The sequence below is a fragment of the Pelobates fuscus genome, chromosome 6 (assembly GCF_036172605.1).
Source record: "Pelobates fuscus isolate aPelFus1 chromosome 6, aPelFus1.pri, whole genome shotgun sequence".
Taxonomy (NCBI): Eukaryota; Metazoa; Chordata; class Amphibia; order Anura; family Pelobatidae; genus Pelobates; species Pelobates fuscus.
Window position 1 is genome coordinate 179,718,767 of NC_086322.1, and position 20,353 is coordinate 179,739,119.

The 20,353-nt window shown below is 38.2% G+C and overlaps 1 protein-coding gene across 1 annotated transcript in view; it reads left to right on the top strand.

Moving 5' to 3' along the window:
* TMEM131L (transmembrane 131 like) overlaps positions 1-20,353 on the top strand; it is a 117,874-nt gene that overhangs the window by 20,118 nt on the left and 77,403 nt on the right. Inside the window, exon 4 of the mRNA XM_063458538.1 lies at positions 19,333-19,395. Coding sequence (XP_063314608.1) covers positions 19,333-19,395 — 63 coding nt within the window. The remainder of the gene's footprint in view (positions 1-19,332; positions 19,396-20,353) is intronic.

Sequence of the window (20,353 nt, forward strand, 5' to 3'; positions counted from 1 at the left end):
ACTATGTCTATGTATTTTGTATGTTTCTTTTAGAATTACTCTCAGCCGTATCCCGCAGTTTGTTTGTAGTGTTTGTGATTATAAGAAAAGGTCGTCTTCTCTGGGTAACGATCTTGGGAGGCTGCATTGTAGCAATCAAGCTAAGTATCTGTATATATATTTCACTACAATCACTGTCTATAGTAGTGTGTATATTGCATTGTACCGTATTTTCTATAGATGTATGTATGTTGGGTCCTGAAGCGGTCTGTCTGGTTTTTCTGCTGATCGATTCCCAGCCTACTTGAAGATAGGCACTTGATCTCTATTTAATTAATACATTTTGTTTTTACTTTACTTCAAAGGACTCCCTAGGGCTTTGGACTTGGATAATTTTTTTTATTCTTAATGAAACACTATGGGATCAGGAATACAAACGTGTATTTAGGTGGCCACCCACCCCACTCACCTTTATTCAAGCGCCCCGATAGGATCCACCGACGCCCGCCCCACCCCTGATCCGCCTCCTTGGCTGAGATAATTAGAAATGATAATCCCAGCCAATTCAATGCTCTCCCATAAGAAAGCATTGGTTTGGCTGACATCGTCTGTTTAATCTCGGCCAAGGAAGCTGGACGGAGGTGGAGCCAAACATTGTGCTGACCAATAAGCATCTCTTTATAGATCTCTATGGGGAAGGTTCAGTGTCTCCCTGCAGAGCGTGGAGATGCTGAACATCAGTGCTGCACATTTGCAGCACTGACCCAGAAAGCAGCTCAAGTGGCAGCCTGAGTAACTGCCCCTTGAGGTGTCCCTAGGCAGAAATCTAAACACTGCTTTTTCTGTGAAAAGGCAGTGTTTACATGAAAAAGCCTGCAGGGACTGATTATACTTACCAGAACAACTACATTAAGCTGTAGTTGTTCTGGTGACTGTAGTGTTCCTTTAAATTTTCGACTTACATGTTGGCATATGTGGTAATTGTAATATAATAAATGAGTCAGAGGTTTTGTGTACTGACTCCATAGCCCTGCCTGTGCCACAGGGGGAGGAGAACTATATGCATTCTGTTATACAAATCTCACCACATGTCATTGTACATAAAGGATAGTCTAAGCACTATTACAACAGCACATTGTAGTAGTTATGGTGTTATGATTTTTCTGGCATTCTCCCACAGAAAAAAAAGTTGTCCTATTGTTTTTGAAAGCCTCTAGTCTGGTCTTTTCTTCTGATATTAAGATCATGGAAGTTACTGTTGCTTTATTAATTACATAAATTCTGCCGGTGTTTTGATGGAAATTATGTAGATATATAGTTTATTTTGAAGATATTGGTACTGATGCATACAAGACATTCAGTATTTACTTATTTTCCAGGGCTAATTAAACTGCTGTCATTCCGAGTTTGTTACACTATGACAATCAAATTGTTCCATGTTCTAGTCGAAATCTTAGGGATACATCACATAGCAGAGCTCACCAACCCTCTGATGCCAACATGCTGAGTTCATTGCTAGCACGTTGGTGTGTGAATGGAGTCATATCTGGCACTGATACTATATTCCTCTGACAAAATGCAATACGGAGGTCCCCCAGAGGAAGGCTTAAGGTCCGAAATAACGGGGTTTTCAGTTCTCCTGCTCTTGGTTAGTATACCATTTTTTTTTATGGGTGTATGTAGATAAATGAGCACTTTATTGCTACTCTCTTGGTAGTTTTGGTACTATTGGTGGTGTATTGTATTATGCACTGTTGTATGCATTTTCTTTCTGCTAAAGCTAATATCTATCTATCTTTTCCCTTTAGAGCACCCAGGACCTTCTATACCACTTTAAGTGTCACCCATTTTCAGTTTGAGCTTTTCTTATAATTGTATATGCGAAAATTCAATATGGGCCTGCCAAAAATGTCTTTGGGAAGGGGAGTAGGAAAACTACCTGTAGTAAGGTTGTCCTGCTTTCTAATGTCAGTCAGTCCTGGTAAACCATGCTGTACTGTATGCCTAGAATTGATTGACAGGTGAGGGAACACATCTTTAGATTTATCACTGAAACTGCTAGCAACTATTTGTGGTGTGTGTTTTTTTTTTTTTTTTACTTTTTAAAATTTTTATTTTTGATGTGTACGATGAGCAGTGCGCTTTAAGACACAGGCGTTGCTAATTGTCTCTGGACTTAGGAGCTAGACTTATTAAAGAGTAATTTTTTGGGGAGGAGGAGGGTGTTGGGAAAAGTTTCCAGATCGCATTAATATTTTCATGAACCCTCCTCTGTTTGTCACACCCTGAAATTAATATAGCTTCATGCTTTGGGTTTATAACGAGTAATGACAGAATGGAAGTTTATTTTTAATAAATTGACGTTTTCCCATAATTGGTAACATTTTTGCTGCCATAGCAATATGAGCATCTAATTACTGCACAAGTGCTTGCAATTTCCTCACTCCGGTTGTATGCTAAGTCTCAATCTCCTTACTGGCTGGATTTAATGAAAAACCCGTGGCTGTTTACATAGATGTTGATATGCCGCCTTCATGTTTATAATATCATTGAGAAAATTGCACTGAACTAGAAATCGTAAAGCTGTGCTATACAGAGGATTGGCTACCCCAGAGGAGGGTTTAATGCCAGCGTTGGCACAATGCTACCATTTCTGGCATTCCAAATCTTACTGCACAATATTAATTTTACTGGGGTCACATGAGGCTGAAAACCTTGTTTATATCCAAGAGTTGGGCAATGTTATGTAACTAAAAATGTTCTGCTTAAGACATAACATTGGAATTTCATGGTCTGTTTCCATCTGCCTATTTCAAACTACTTGGAACATAGAGCCTGAAGTTAAATATGACTATCTCAAAACTAATTTCTTAGTATTCTGTCCAAAAAAAGAGAACGTTTTGGTTGTATATGGTAGGGGTTCACATTCTCCAGATTTTAAATCCTTTACGTTCTGCCAGTTTCTGTCAGTTGTTGGTAGATATTCATTTTTTTTTATTTTTTTGTGCCCCAAATACTGTGATGGTAGTGGTCAAGATCAAAATGTGTCAAAACCTGGCCATACGTAAAATACTTTGGATTTACAAGTAAACAGACGTGACCGTTTTTTTTCTTTAAAAATTAACTTTTTATCCAGTCAAGACTTGTATGCATTTTAACAAGTTTGTTCTAATATAGCTGGTTGTAAGAATTTAGTAATTTTTCAGTTTAAAAGCAAAACCTATATAATGGAGATATATATATATATATATATATATATATATATATATATATATATATATATATATATATATATATATATATATATATATGTTTATACTATATAGAGGGTTACCGTCTCATCTTAATTAACATTTTGTTTAAAGAGACTTAACAGAACACTATAGTGTTGTAATACAAACATATATTTCGGACACTATAGTCCTTGTATGACTGCTTAGGGCCCTGGCCACTCTGAGATTGTGTTGAACAGTTATATTTACTCCCTTTTTCTCCCACACGGCGACAGTCTTGTTGCGGCTGGCTCCACCTCCATGGCTGAGATAAAAAAACATGATTATCTCAGCTAATCCAATGCTTGCCCACAGGAAAACATTGGAAGGATATTGTACATGCATGGCAAAACACTGCGCTGTGGCGATTAGCATCTCCTCCTAGAGATGCAATGGATCAGTGCATCTCTATGGGGAATGTTCAGCGCCTCCGTGCAGAGAGTAGGGATGCGGAGTGCTAGTGCTGTACACTGTGCAGCACTGGACTAGAAAGCATTTCTAGTACCTGTCTGAGTGACTGCCATTAGAGGTGTTACTAGGCTCCAATGTAAAATCCTTTCTCTGAAAAGGCAATGTTTACACTGAAAAAACTGCAGGGACAGGCTATAGACACCATGTAGAATATTGCATATTCTATGTTTCTTTTAGGATAATTTATATTGATTAATATTTAAGATGTTTTTTATGAATAAGTCATCATGATGATAATTTAACTTATTCTTTCCAAGTTCTTGTAAAGTAAACCGTTCTCCTATTGAATGAAAAGTTTGTTACTATGATGATGTAAACAAATAATGTGATAAGATTCCTAGGTGGAGAATTTCTAGAACAATAAGTATTGTCAACAACATGAACATTATTTGTAGAACTATTCGAGAACTTCATGGTTGATAACAACACAACCTTTGAAGGTTTGCAAACTATTATAAGTAGTGTTGGTATATTTCAGGTAGTGAGAGCCTACTGTATATACAAATTAAATTCCATGATTTTAAAGTACTGTTACAATCATCACTAGGTGGTATTAATGGTATAGGAATGTAATTTGTGAAATCAAATGACCGAGTTTAAGTTACTAGAAAACACATGATTCATGAAAATATAATTGGATGGGATATACAAGCAATACATGTATTAGTACTTAAGTAATATCAGTTCTTGAGAATTAAAATTCTTTGCTATATGTGTCTGTATTAGGAATATGATAGTGATACAGTTATTATTTAGAAAGTTACAAGATCTTGATTTGTTATCTACAAAGACATGACTGTAACAGAGCAGGTAGATCTTTCTCATTGCTTATTGGATCAACATTTGTAAATATTTTGTTTTAGTAATTTATAATTTGTGTGTGTGTATATAATATTTTTAAGTAGTTATGATGTAAAATGGATATGGATATCAATACATAGCTGAACCGGAGGGCATTTCAAGTAAAGTAAGAATTATGAAGGGTAGAAACTCGACCTTCCAAGAACTCTCATATAATAGAAAGTTGTGGCTACATCTTGTCCTATGCTCAATGATACGAGTGATGTAAGAATGGACAGGTTAGTGACACTGTGTTATGGTTTTAAGACACAGAGGGAATGTAGAATATTGCATATTCTATGTCTCTATTGATTATGTATGGATGTCTGGATTGACATAAGTAACAGATGGTATCAATAAGTCACAAGGCTTTCTTTGTCTGAGAAGTCTGAAATGTGGATTGGGTGTCTTGTCCTTATATGGCTAGGGTTATATTTTGATGTCATTATGGCCATATCTATATGGATTAGTGAACAAAGGACCACGAGGTTTTGGTCTTGCTGGCTGTTGCTTGCTGCATGAGGTAGTTTGTCCTCGTCCGGCTGTCTAACTATATAGAGACTAACTTTCCCTTCAGGAGTCATATCTCAAGCTATCCCTTGCGCCTCCACCATCTTCTGCTGCCCTCTTTGGCTCTTGGCACTTCATTTGTCAGGAGCTGCGTCATGCAGAAGACTACTTTGCTGAAGTCTATGGAGGATCCAGCGAGACCGCTGGAACCTCTGTAGATCAATGTCTAAATCCCTCAGCCGTCAATTAGGACGGCTTCTGGGTTTGGACAAAGGTTGACGGCAAAGTTACGCTTTTTGATAGATAAAGATCTTTTTGATAGATAAAGATAACTCAACACATTTATTGCAGTACATTCAGAAATAAATTATCACTCTAATGATATAGACTGCTATTATGCGCCATCAAAATTTAGAAATACAAATCTTCCAAAAGGTTTTCACAATTTTAGCCACTAGTGTATAATCCAATGTATACTGACTCAACAGCCCTTGTTGAGGTCTTGTTGAACTTGTACATCTCATATACATTATCGCTTCTGTTAAGTCACCAATTCATTCTGTGGTGCATCTGAGCACCATAACTACTGCATTGTATTGTTTGTGGTTCAAGGAATCTATGGGTATAGTTAAGTCCGTCAAGTGTTTTATGTGGTTTTACAAAAGTAATTCCCCAGCACTTAATGCATATTTCCCTTTACTTTTAATATCATATTTCTTCTTCCAACTTTTTATCTCGCACCACAACAATGAAAGCTTCCATTATTTTTTGTCAAATGAGCTCCGCTAAGTTGCTCATACATGAAATGCTTTTTTTGTGCACTTCCTCCCCCCCCCCCCCCCCCCAATTTCCTACAAAGCATCTGGCACTTTAATCTTTCATTAGCACTGCAAATGTTTGTGACCTACAAATCACCATGATGCTCAGCAAGTTGATTCTATGAAATATGGTTAACAAACATCTGTAGTGCCAAACTGCTGTATCTCTGTGGTGCATTGTATCTGAAGTTGAACATTGCTATGTTTTTAAGAAAGCTATGCAATGATTTTTTTTTCTCACAGTCTGAAGAAAACATCAAAACAAAACTACTTTACAGTTTCGTATATCCTAAAGATGTTTTTTTTTTTTTTTTTGCTCAGGGATGTTAAAGTTTGGTATTTAAATGGGTAAGACTGTCCAGCTTCTTACTGTCTGATTCAGAGTGTTTGGTTGTCAAAACTCAAGAGCTATTTTTACAAATCTACATGAGAATTACGCTGCTGTCTGCTTTATTCTACAAAGCCTTACTTCTGAAATGAAGTGAACTGTTTACAAATAAAGAGCCCCACTCATGAGGGGGGTTCATATTTAAAAGTATAATCTCCTTACATTAGAGCTTGGCCAACTTCCCCAGAAGTTATCAGCGAAGTAAAATCAATTGACAGACTGTTAGCCGTCGCTCACCTATATATACTTTCCTAGTGATACAAGTGTATTCATTCCGTGACAAATCTATACAAAATAAAAAGACACATTAATACATATTTGCTGTAACAAGCTGACATGCAGTATATATTTGTGTGGAATTTTGGAATGATCCAAGAGTCTTGTGAAAGTGGTGAGGGTTATGTACACACTTTTTAGAGTCAAATCTGTAATCTGTCCTCACGAAGTCCTGATATCCCGGGTAAATTATTTACAACACTTGAATCACTTCACAGTTAGCAGAGGTACCCCAGAGAGTGCAAAGAACTATGTGTACTTGTAAATAATACTGGGAAAATGGATATTACATTAGTTCGAACATTTCTACCAATCTTCCTAGTTTAGGATGGGGTAATTTTTTTTATATTCACTCCATGCGACTTCTTAGAATGAAAACAATACAAAAATATACACAGAAATGCACAATAACCCTCCCCTCATACAAATAATACGAACAGTCTTTTAAAATATGTAACATAGCAATATAAATTCTCTTATTCGTGTTTGTAAAATTTCTATAAATCTATGCTTACTAGTCGTCTCCATTACGATGTCCTCTATACTAATGCTATACCATTTCTAGTTCTTTCACGTGTGTTTGTTTTTTTTTGGTTTTTTTTTAATTTAAAGTTAAAAAATTAAATGTTAATAGGCAATATTGGTTGATTTTCTTTTTCTTTCTCCACCTCTGCCCCATCCCCATTTTTTTCTTTTCTTTTTGCATTATTTTTTTGCCATGGGACCACAGGTTTAACTACATGCAGGGCTTATAAAAAAAAAAAAAAAAAAAAATCAAAACAAATGTGTTTTCTGCTCTGTTCAACATTTTTAGGGTTATTTACTAAGTTTAGGATTTCAAATGTAAGGCCAGATTAGCCAAACTGAAAGCATAGCTGACTTTGCATTATTTTTTAAATGTAACTATTTTAACGTTTAAATTTGAAATTCACTTTGAATTCTCGCATTAGTGATTTACGCTGTATATCAATGTATGTTTCTGCATAGACTGCACTGTTAGAGAGATTTTCTGTTTAGCCATCCAACTCATAAAACGTATCTACATGTCTTAGCAGGACTGACCCAACCCTTACAATCTCTAGTGAGCTAGATTCTTTAGAGTTCCCAAAACATATAAACGCTGCTATAATTAAGCATGCTAATGGAGCGTTTTACTTTTGAGCTTATGCAATACTTGACATTATATAGCTACAATCCTGTGATTAAAGAGATTTCGTTATGTAAATTGTCATAAAGAAATTGTCAGTTTATCATGCCTCAAAAATGAATGTAAGTTTAAGGCTGCATGTCAAGCTCTTAGAGCAGGGGTAGGCAACCTAAGGCACGTGTTCCATGCACGGCACTCAAGGTGTCTTGGCACGGCACTCAAGGCTGTCTTTGCACGGCACTCAAGGCTGCTAGAGCCAAACAGGCTCTGGCCTATCAGGAGTTCCAGTAAAACTTCAGATATCTGCTAATACGAAAAGGTGGTGAAGGACAATCCTCAATTTATGCATTGCAGCACGTAGAGGAAGTAATCTCAGATCACTTAATTCCAGCACTTGTGAATGGGAATCCACACTGTGGCAGAGCGGGCCGCAGTTGCTATTGCAGCTCCTGGCCAGCCTAGTCTCCACTGGAACCCAGGGAAGCCACCCACACTGCTAGATATACACAGAAATGCACAATAACCCTCCCCTCATACAAATAATACGAACAGCACATACGTAACACACAATCTGCACAAACGTAACCCGCTAACAATCCACATACATGCACGTAACCCCACATGCAGCCTCTCACATGCAATACCCAAAACAGCCCCCACACACTACCAAACACACAATGTGACATATCCATCCACACACAATTCCACAAGCGGCCCCCATACACAGCCCACATTCATATGTATCATACACGATACCATTAACTACTAATGAACATATACAATATAATAGCTTATATACGCACAAATACAACGATACCAAGCAACTGCAGTATAAATAACACAAGCAGAATACTGCAACATAAACATCTCAATTTAAAAAATAGGACCGGCACGCTACGGGACATCACAATCCTATATCGGCACAGTGCTGCTAAAAGGTTGCCTACCCCTGTCTTAGAGGGTGCAATATTTCACATTTATTATTTTCACTGCTATTTTATTGCTGATTATTATAGCATGTATACAAACAACTTTGTGTTGGCATTTTACAAACTTGATTAAACCTTCTGCATTCCAGATTGTTGCATAAGTATATGTGGGTGTGTGTGTTTATGCATGTTTCCATGTTTGACAGTGTTGTTATGAATCATAATGTGCGAGTACATTTTCGCTCTAAACATTCAGAGGAAATAAATGCACTTATCACATTGAGATTTACAGTGTCTTCAATGAGCCAAAGATACAGAAGTAACCTTATTATATTTACTTATCCTTGTTAACTAGTGTCTTGGCTGACTTTATGATGTTGGCTTTTTTGTTTTTCCTCTAAATTAAAAGTTTTATTTGCGGATTGTGTTCTTGTTGGGCCTTCCTAAATTCCCATAGAATAGAGCTTTGCTTCTACCTTTATGATGGAAACAGATATTTTTCTATATTTAGAATGGTCTACCGACAATGACACTCATATCAGATTGATCAATTTTTCAGCGTTACTTAACAATTTATTTTTCTTAAAAAAAATAAATAAAAAAATAATAAAAATCTTATTTCTGTTTATTATGTATATCGTAAATCCTAGAACGTGGAGTACAGTGTGAATAACAAAGAACACACTTAATTGTCAAAATACGACAATAGAATTACATTTCCATTTGATCAGTAAGCTACCAGTGAAATAACCATAACTTTCACTGTGTGCGATGAAATGTAGTCCTGGAATATTACACAAGAATGCACAGGTAAAAAGCAAGCCTTATTGTGAGTTTTATCCGTAATCAATTTTTAATGTGGGTTTTACATATGTTTGGAATATGTGAAATTTTTTTGTTCATTACTTTGCCTGTATTTAGTTTTCCAGCATTCTTTACATGACTTGTGTCTTCTTTCATATGCCTCTTGACCATCAAGAACTTAACTGCTTTGGGTGTAATATTTACTTGGTCTGCTTTCGGTACTAAAGAGACCCCCCCCCCCCCCCCCCCCACACACACACACACTCCACAACCACCACCACCACCTATATTGCTGTTTTTTGCACAGAACAAATGAAAGTGCTGTCTGTCATAATGTCAAGAATAAGTAAAATCATGTTAACTATTGCCCCTCAAACTCTTGAAATTGAAGCAAAATCCAAGCATTTTATTATTCTGTATATTTTTTTCTGTACTGATATGGACTTCAAAGCTCTCCTTGCAGATTGAACTTGCTGAGACTCTGATTTCACGTATCTATCAGACAGTTATGTTAAATCATTTGAAAATTGAATTGTCTGAATGTCATTAACTCCTGTTACATTACTAGGCATAGATTGCCCAAAGCTGAGTAGGGCACTGTCCAATTAACTGTGAATTATCCTCTTATGGCATTGATCAGATTTTGCTGTGCTTCTAATTGTTTCAGCTAATGTTTGGCCGAGAGACTGCATGATGACCTAATATAATAAAGTGATGTTGGTAACTTTGTAGGGGAACATGGTCTGCAGTGTTTATAATTGCCCTCAGAGTACTTTGCAAGTTTAAAGAGGGTTTACCTAATATCTCTGTGATGGTTAGCAATGTGATAATCCCAGTAGACAATTTAATGTGAAATAATGACTAGAATACATACATATATTGTCTCCACCCATTTGGTTTGTCTTTAAAGTCCAGTCAGCTTGAGATGGTATCATATTTGTTTCAGTAGAGAATGTAGTAAAAGTGCAAAAATGTCTGCAAGGACTAAACCAGTATCATTTTCTATATTTCACTTGAAGCAGAAAGAAATTGAGTCTCTTAGCTGATCCTAACATAATCATGTGCAAGACCATTAAATTCAGTCTGACTTTTGATAAAGCCTCTGGAGAGGCGAAACGCGTTAAGTGGGACATTTTTTGGGACATTTGTACCTACATATATTTATATGCTATATTTATAATAAATAGTAAATTTCATTCTACTTATACATATATCTTTTATTATTTTACCCTACACTCCACATCCTGTTGGCTACCTGGTGCCACCATATCCTTAGGTGGGGATAGTACCACCCATGCTGTGATTACTAGAGCAGGTTTTGCTTTACAATTGTAAGTACAATACTTTCTTTAATCATCCTGGTTTATAGTACTTACTACACTATCAGAGTGTTTTTTCTCTTTCACTTTTATATTTGCATTTGCATCTGGAGGATCAATACCATCTTTACCATCCTGTATCCTTAGACGGGGATTGTACCGTCCACGCGGAATAAAGCAGAGCTCTTATATAGCTCTACCCTATGTGAGTGGTTTTCCTACAGTTATTTAGCAAAGATTTTGCACTTTATAATACTGTATTGCACTATTACTGTTTTTTCTGTTTTACTACTTTGAGGTATTTACCAACTCTCCCTCCATGAGGTAGGTGTGTGTGTGTGTGGGGGCGCGGTTGGTCGGTGAGGGAATGTGTGTCTATAAGTGAGCGTCAGTCAAAGTGCCGCCTTGACAGGAGGGGGGGAATTTAAATTAGGGGGGGTGTCCGAGCACCTTTCCACAAATCCAAAATACACCACTGGTGGAGACTGTGAATGTCAGTGCTACACACTGTACAGCACTGCCCCAGGAATCACCTCTAGTAGCCAAACGAGGAGTGTCCAGTGGAGGTCGCGCGCACAGCCGTTACAGTGAATGTCACATCCTGTTCCAAGTTGCGGATCAGTCTAGTGATGGCTTCTCGTATCCAGTACTCTTTTTACTGAAGCTGCATCAAGGTCTTGGTATGTGGCCGCACAAACGCTGGTGCTCAACACCAGGGGGTGTGCTGTTACCCTGCACCAGATCCTGCTAATCCATTCCACACTGTAACTCCTAACTTTAACATAAGGCATACTGGGTCCTGGTCATCTGACAGCCGCCCAGACAGTGTCTGGGTCCCAGTCACCGGACTGCGAAACTGCGAATAGCTTGTTAAATCTGTTATGGTTCCTTTTATTGCTCCATCTGTTACTTGGATAACTGTGGGAATTCTAAAGATAATACATGACGACGAGCGCTAGGGGACGGCCGCTCCGCTTTTGCACCCTGCTCCCTCTTATGCTGTGCTGGTGCCTCTGTGCGACCAGCGCCTCTTCCTCCAAACTGCACATGTCACTCGCATGACCTTGATTCCATGTGGGGTTTAGGACCTCATTATCCTCCACATCATCTTCCACCCACTCCTCAACTCTGCCCTTCTTGCCGGTCTGCACACTGCAGAAAGCCACAGCAGTTGGCACCGGTGATTTTCCAGCATGTAAAGTCTACAAAGGACATATGGAAATTGTTTTAGAATTGTATCCAGGCAACAGTTTTCCCTATAAACTGATCTCTCAGTTTGACTTGTGAGGGTATTGCCCCCGAATTACAATATTGTTATATTGGTATTTGACGGTTCTATTTGACTCTCCGATATGAAGAGCACGCCCAAAATGTACTGTTTAGCAGCAAAACAGTTAAAATGTTTACAACTGCGCTGTAACCGTACTATTTGACACTTCTATTTGACTCTCAGATATGAAGTGCACCCCAATAATGTACTATTTACCAGATTAGCACCCAGAAAATGTTTACAATTGCGCTATAACCGCACTATTTGACACTTCTTTTTGACTCGGATATGAAGAGCACGCCCAATATGTGCTATTTAGCAGATTAGCACCAAAACAATTCGAATTTTTACAACTGCGCAGTAAGCGCACTATTTGATGCTTCTATTTGACTCTCAGATATGAAGTGCACCCCACTAATGTACTATTTAGCACCAAAAAAAAATTGACTTTTTAAAACTCCGATGTAACCGCACTATTTGCTTCTATTTGACTTTCAGATATGAATTGCACCCCACTAATGTACTAGTTTGCAGAATTCTTTACTAATCTGTGAAAAATTACTTAGACCATCTGGATAAAATACCCAGGTGTCTAAAGTAAGTACTGGAATTTGAAAAATGGGATCTTCCAAATTAATTAATAATATAATAAAGGCTAGACTTACTACCCAATTTGGGTATTATACCACCTATTAAGTTATATTTGCTAAATGACTCTTTACGTTCATATTATCAATTAATTTGGAAGATCCCATTTTTCAAATTCCAGTACTTACTTTAGACACCTGGGTATTTTATCCAGATGGTCTAAGTAATTTTTCTTTGTTTCCTCAATAGGGGTTAAGCCCCAGGACACCTCTGGAGTGTCCAACAAGGTGTATTTCTACCAATGTTGAGGGGTTCCATTAGCTGGACCCACCAACAAGGGTAGAGATCTATTTTGTGATATCTTTACTAATCTGTCCCTGAAAGCGTCAGCATCCTGTCCGTACACTAATAAGAGCTCATGTCACATGCTGCACTGGCCAATCACAGCCATGCCATTAGTAGGCATGGCTATGATGACTTCTAAGGGCACACAAGTCAAATGCTTGTTGATTGGCTGCCCTGCAGCCTTTCAAAACGCACCATTAAATCGCCGAACACCGAACTCCAACCCGAACATACATTGATATGTCCGTGTCCGGGGCCCAAAAAACGTAATGTTCGGTACGAACCCGAACGTTACAGTCCGGGTTCGCTCAACTCTACTGCTAGGCATAACCCTAACATAAAGCCCCTCCCCCCCCGTTTGTTCTCCTCACCTCCCCTTTCCTGTGTAGTGTGGCCGAGCTCTTCTCTGGTCCGCGGTACAGGAGTTTATTTCCTGTACCCGGCCAGACTGATCGGAAGTGCACTCAGTATGCACTTCCTAACAGTCCGGACGGGTACAGGAAACAAACTCCTGTACCACGGAGAGGAGCTCGGCCACGCTACACAGGGAAGGGGAGGTGAGGAGAGAGGCAGTACTGCAGCCGCCTAAGGCTCTCTATAGAGCGCTCAGGCGGCTGCAGAATTTGAAGGGCCGACCCTGTAAGTGGGACCCTCACTCGAGTATAAGCCGAGGGGGGGGCTTTTTCAGCGTAAAAATGTGCTGAAAAAGTCTGTTTATACTAGAGTATATACAGTAATATAATAATTTCATTCACATCCTTAAACTGCTTATTTATGCATCATAAGTAAAGAAACGTTTTAGTAAAAAAATAAATGAAATACATATATAAATATAATCTTTGGTTAGTCAGATTTTTACTCTGGTAAATAAATATATTGTTGGTTTGCTCTACCTTTAAGATTGAAATGAAGTGTGTTGGAATGTTCTAAAGGGGTTAAAATACTGCTTTAGGCAATTACTATCCAGCCTAGTTTTAAGTTTCCTTGTGTAAAACACTTGAGCATTAGGACATAGTTGTAAAGTATTTAGAGCTGAAAAACATTTCAGTATTTTCTGCTTACTGCTAAAATATCAAGCCTTCTAAGGAAAGCTTATCTATCCAATAAAAAAAATGTTTACTGGTTGAATTTTTTTTTTTTTTTTTAATCTGTATCCATTTGTGGGCCATTAACCTTTCTATTATACATATATGAGAAGTGTTACAGGGCAACAAATATATTTTTTTTCTTTTACAAAAAGGTTTTCTTTGTCTAAGATGATTTTAATATCGTTTAATATCCCTGAAAGCACTCAGACATTCCTCCAAAACATTTACTATGGCTAGGTTTGTTTCCTCTTTACTAGGAATGCTTATGATAAATGATACCGTAGGGCTGTAATAAAAAAATTCTGGCCTAAAGGATGCCTTTATACATGCTCCCAGAATTTAAAGTGCCAGTCCACGCATAAATAAAAACCATGTGTATAGTTGTCTTTTCAGTTTGTGTGTAAAGACAATTTCATTCTTGTACTGGGAGGAAGGTAAAAATAAGTCATACATAGGTATATTTGACTTTGGTAAGTTAGTAAGCGCTCTCTAGAAGATGGCGCATAGTGTACTCTGAGCCTAACTACTGGAGTGCGTGTAAAATAATTAAAAAGAATTACATCAAAACTAAGCCCGCCCCTCAGATCTATCAATCAGGCAGACCTGAATTCTCCGTTCTTGTTTACCTTCGTGTATGAGTTGTCTGCATACAAAACACAAATCTTGGACTGAGCTCTCTCAAGAGAACTGAACAGTGGACCAAGCTTTGTATAAACTGGTAGCTGTTACGTGTGTGTGTATAGTTTGAAGACTAGACTATTATGATAGCAGACTAAACTATAAGTAAATTAAGTGGTTTAAACTGCTCATTTGTAACACTTCTAAAATAAAGTTTGCTCTTAATATTATCACACTGGCATGCCTTTCAGGCTGTTGCTACAAATCCATCCTCAATTAGTCAGAGGATGACTTTTACTCTCTAAATAAAACCTCAGCAAAATTAAACAACAAATTAAATACGATCATTTTTGTGAGGGTGGACTTGCCGTGAAAGTGCCTGAAACATTTTAGTAATCCTAGAACTATCCCCAGCTTGCCGTGCTTACTTGCCTAGCGTATTTGCCAAACCACGGATACATCATAGTCTATACCTGTATTTTCTCCTGCCTAAAGTGAATAGCTGCAGAAACCAGATGCAAATTCTGCGTTTTACCCTGTTGGCTGAAAACTTCAGCTGATCACTCTCAGCCAATGAATGAACTTGTATTCACAAATTTGCACAGAATTTACATTAGCCAGCTCTGAAATCTTCCTAATGATGCTGATGGGGCTGTAACTCTGGCACCATATTTAATATGTCAAAGGGTTTCTTAAACCCCTTTTATTTTCATTTAGGACAAAACCCTATTGGCATTATTTTTCTAAGCCTCACTCGGTGCACCCCTGTCTGATAAACTGCCTTTTCATCTGGTGCTGTCCCTTAAGCTGCCCCTTAAGCATGCTACTGTTGTACCCATCCTAAAAAAATGCCTTCCCTAGACCAGTACAACTATCCCCGCTTCCTTTTTCCTTAAAAATTCTAGAAAGACTTGTCTTTAATCGTATGACTCAATGTCTTAATTTTGTCTTAATTGTATGACTTCTCAAATTCAAACTCCCTCCTTGATCTTCTTCCATCTGGCTTTCGTCCCCTCCACTCTACTGAGACTGCGCTTATTAAAATTACAAATGACCTAATCACAGCTAAATCCAAAGGCCACTACTCCATACTAATTGTTCTTGGCCTCTCTGCTGCCTTTGACACTGTTGATCATGTCCCCATCTTCCAAACTCTTCAATCCCTCGGTCTCTGTGACACTGTCCTATCTCTTCCCAACGTTCGTTCAGTGTCTCCTTTTGCAATGACACCTCCTCTTGCCATGTCTCAGTTGGAGTGCCCCAAGGATCTGTTCTTGGTCCCTTTCTGTTCTCTCTTTATACTGCCTCTCTTGGCAAACTCATTAACTCCTTTGGGTTCCGCTACCATCTGTATGGCGATGACACCCAGATATATCTCTCCCTCGCGCTTCTGCAATTTGACACTGATTGCCTTTTTTCTATTTCTGATTGGATGTCCTCCCGTTTTCTGAAACTCAACCTCTCTAAAACTGAGCTTCTTATTTTCCCCTCTTATAACACTGATCCTCCTCCTTCGCTCCACTTGCAAGTTGATAGAACTTGCATCAGTCCATTCTTGCAAGCTCGTTGTCTTGGTGTTATCTTTGATCCTGGCCTCACCTTTGCCCCACATATCCAGTATGTTGCTAAAACCTGTCGATTCCACCTTAAAAATATAGTCTGCATCCGCCACTTTCTCACTCAAGATGCTGCTAAGGAGCTTGTTCATACTCTAGTAATCTCTCGCATGGATTACTGTAATTCTCTCTTAGGTGGTCTCCCCAAAAGCCGAACTGCCCTGCTACAATCTGTAATGAATACTGCCGCCAGGTTGATCTTTCTCGCCCCTCTGTCGATCCTTACACTGGCTTCCTGTATTATATAGGTGTCAATTCAAAATACTAACCCTTACCTATAAAGCTCTAACAAACTCTAGCCCCTCATACACTTCTTCCCAGATTCATAGATATGCCCTTTCTCGGTCTCTCCATTGTGCCGGTGACCACCTCCTGTCCGCTGCTCGCACACTTGCTGCTAACTTGTGCTTGCAGGACTTTTTGCGGGCGGCTCCCTTCTTTTGGAACAGCCTGCCTACCCCCACCAGACTCTCCCCTAGTGTTCAATTGTTTAAAATGTCCCCCAAAACACATCTGTTCAGAAATGTTTATGGACTCCCATAGTAACTTCTCTATACCTATCCATAGCTGTCTCTCTCTCTCTCCTAAAAGAGCCATACTCCACTCTCACCTCCAGCTCTGCTACTTTTCCACCTTGTTTGGTGGCTGTCATCCTTGCTGCCCTGTTGTGTATTTGTACCCCACCTCATCTAGACTGTAAGCTCGTTTGAGCAGGGTCCTCATCTACCTATTGTTACTGTGTAATTGTCTCATGTATTGTAAATTTCCTCCCTTTCATAATCTTGTAAAGCGCTGCAGAATTAGTTGGCGCTTTATAAATAATATCATCATATTGGGAACTGCGCCAAGGCCCAATCAAAAGCTTCTCTATGAGAAGCCTGTGATTGGTGGATTTAATAGGCTCAGAGCACATGCGTGTGCTCTGAGCCAGCAAGGGGAGGGGGGAAAGAGAGGAGGCGGCACGGGGTATAAAAAAAAATCAATAAAAATATCTCGATCGATCGATCTATATCTATCTCTGAGCAGAGTGGATAGGGAGACAGGGAGGTCAGTCATGAGCTTCCCCCTTCAGGCTCTGTCTGCAAGGGAGAGGCAGTTATGCTTCACTCTAACATTTTTGTGCTTACAACAGCCGTAAAGTATGCACGAAATTGACATCACGCAGCTGGAACCTAGTTCCAGGCTGCCTAAGTCATGTGTGCCAAGGATGTAACCAACCCCTGACACACAGTTGCCAATAACTCTGGATATGCATTATTTAAAGCTGAAGCACTTCACATCCTTACTCCAACCACCATGACCACTTCAAAAAACTGAAGTGGTCATGGTAGTTAACCTTTAAATATCAGGTTTTTTCTTGCTGATGGGCTGCATGTACAGACTCCATGCACCATGCCCACTTCAAAACAATTATTTGGTTTTGGTGCTTGGAGTAACCTTTTAATCCATTATCTATATAATGCATAAAAATAGGTAGACTGTTACATTTAAGTGGTTGTTTAGGGACCTTATTTTTTGATTGAATGCCTACTGCTTTGCAGCAATATTTTGCTAGTCCATACATTGAGACTAGTAATGAAAGCGTGCGTGCATCTACCTAAAGTCTTAGAAAAAAACAAACATATACATACATACATATATATATATATATATATATATATATATATATATATATATATATATATATATATATATATATATATATATATATATATATATGTGTGTCTATCTCCCATTAAACATGACGTTATAAGTGACTTATTAACGAATGTTCTTGTATTGTGGTGTGTACGAGAGTGTTAAATATGGCAGATGCATTCCATCTTATAGTAAAAACGTCAGAACATCCGCTTTTTTGGGACAGTGAAAGAGGAAGACAACGAGAATTGTGGTTAAGTATGTAACCTTTTCAGAACCTTCTTTTTTTACTCAGCCACCTTATTCTCATGTAATAAATGCACACCACAAACTGCAGGAAGAGTGCAGCTGTAATTGTTCATGAGAATTCTCTTGGCAATTTTTTTATAAGCATTGAAACATTACATTCGTGGCCTTGTGCCACTTGTTTTGTCATATCACATTTTGGCTTTAACTTAAAATGTACACAAATGTCATGCCTTTTCTTTTTATAGAAGCAATCTGAGCACCACAACCACTTTCTGACAATGACGACGTTATAGTGCTTGGAGTTCTCTGGCAGAAATGATGGTATTTTGCGACAAAACTGTGGGGTTCTCTATAAAAAGTATTGTTGAACTGAAAAGTGGTGCAAGTAAGGAAAACGCAAAATTTCCCAATGCAGTGTGCCTGCTTTTTCCCTTGTTTTCCATGATGACTGCCTTACTTTCAGTACTTTAAACCATTTGTCAGAGTACTGTGCGTTTTATACATAACCTCACATATTTTATATATAACACTGTAACATAACCTGCACAGTTAAGAATGTGTGAGCTTGTGTTGTGTCCTTTTAAAGACATTGCAATATTTTCTTCTTACATTACTCTTTTACCGCTCATTGCCTTGCAGGATTTCTCAAACTCTGGTTTAGAGACGCAAAAGGAACTTCTAGCTAAAAATACTTGCTTCTGCTTTATAAAATTAGGTGTTTGTGTGTCTTGCTCACACTCAACTGAAAGTGAAAATAAAATGTTTTTTCGTTAGAAGTATCTGTCTGTTCATTTATATTATCCTCCCACCTCATTCTCACGCTTTCCTGTTTTAACCACAGTAAAATAAGTATAAGGTGTATGGTGGGTTTTCAATTTACATAGATTTAAAAATTAATTTAAGATATTTAAAGTTATGGTGTCTGGAGTGTTCTGGTGCTCTGCCTTTTTAAGAAGTTAAAATGTGTTGAAACAATTTGACTTCTTACCTGGGGTCCGCCAGATGCTACTCCCTACCACCACTACTTTCAACAGAGCCAAAAGGGGTTAAAATAAAAAATAATTTGAAAAGTCAATCAAGTGTGTTTATATTGAATACTGTAGTGTTCTCCCTTTGTTTATATGAATATTTTTTTTAAAAGTTTTTTGTCTTTCTGGTCTCTTTCAGTTTCCCAAGGCCTAGTGGGAGGGCTTTACACCTGCAACCTTCAGTTCTGGATTTTGGGGCGCAGTGAGTATTGGCTGACACACCATATTTTCTGTGAATAGATTTAACACAATTTAGTAAAAGGTAAATAAACATGTTAGGCTGGAACTGACCTATTGGTGTTTGTTTTTAATAGAGGGTAAATGTATAGTTTTATTTTTAGTTTGCTTAAATAAAAAATACTCTGTGATGCTAAGTGTCTTTTGGCAGCTACCCTGTTAATTTGTTGGCTGATTAGGTACACTATATCTCCTTCCTTACCCTGAAAGTATGAATAGTGATTGATGGATGAATGAGCTTAGCCCACATATCGCCCACTCAAGTGTGCTCCTGTAGTGATGTCACACGTACGTCATTGTATCAAACTGTGTGTGCTGTTACTCATATCTGAAATCAGATCTTTAATGCATACAGAATTCCTGATGGGTAAAAACTGTAACTGTTTCGCTACCATATGTTTAAAACCGCTCTGCCTGTTGATATTCGGTATTTACAACTGCTTGTCTGTTTTATGTATTTATTTTTACGTCAAGCAAAGCAATATAAAGTAGGAACCACCACCCTTTGCCTTGAAAAAACATGACATTTATGCTATGTAGTAGTACAAAGCTTATTGATGCATTGTGCTAGTCACACAGTGAGCAATTATTTAGATATGTTTGATTTACTGAACATGCCTACCAGTACAATTCCTGTAGATTGAGAGATTTAGGGTTTTGGTTCCAATGGATCTTTGACACGTAAATCAAATCTGTCACATTTCTGGATGTCATGGTTCCTTGTCCTCCCCCCCCCTCCCCCAGTTAACACTGCAATCGTGTAATTGTGGAGGACTTTATTGCCCCATAATACCTAAAGCTCATGCTCACTCTGTCATATACACATAAATAACCAATGTTGTGCATGCAGTGTGTTTGTGCTACTGCGTGGATAAAGTGTCCAACACGGCGCATAAAGTAAAATAAAACTTCGTAAGCTGAAC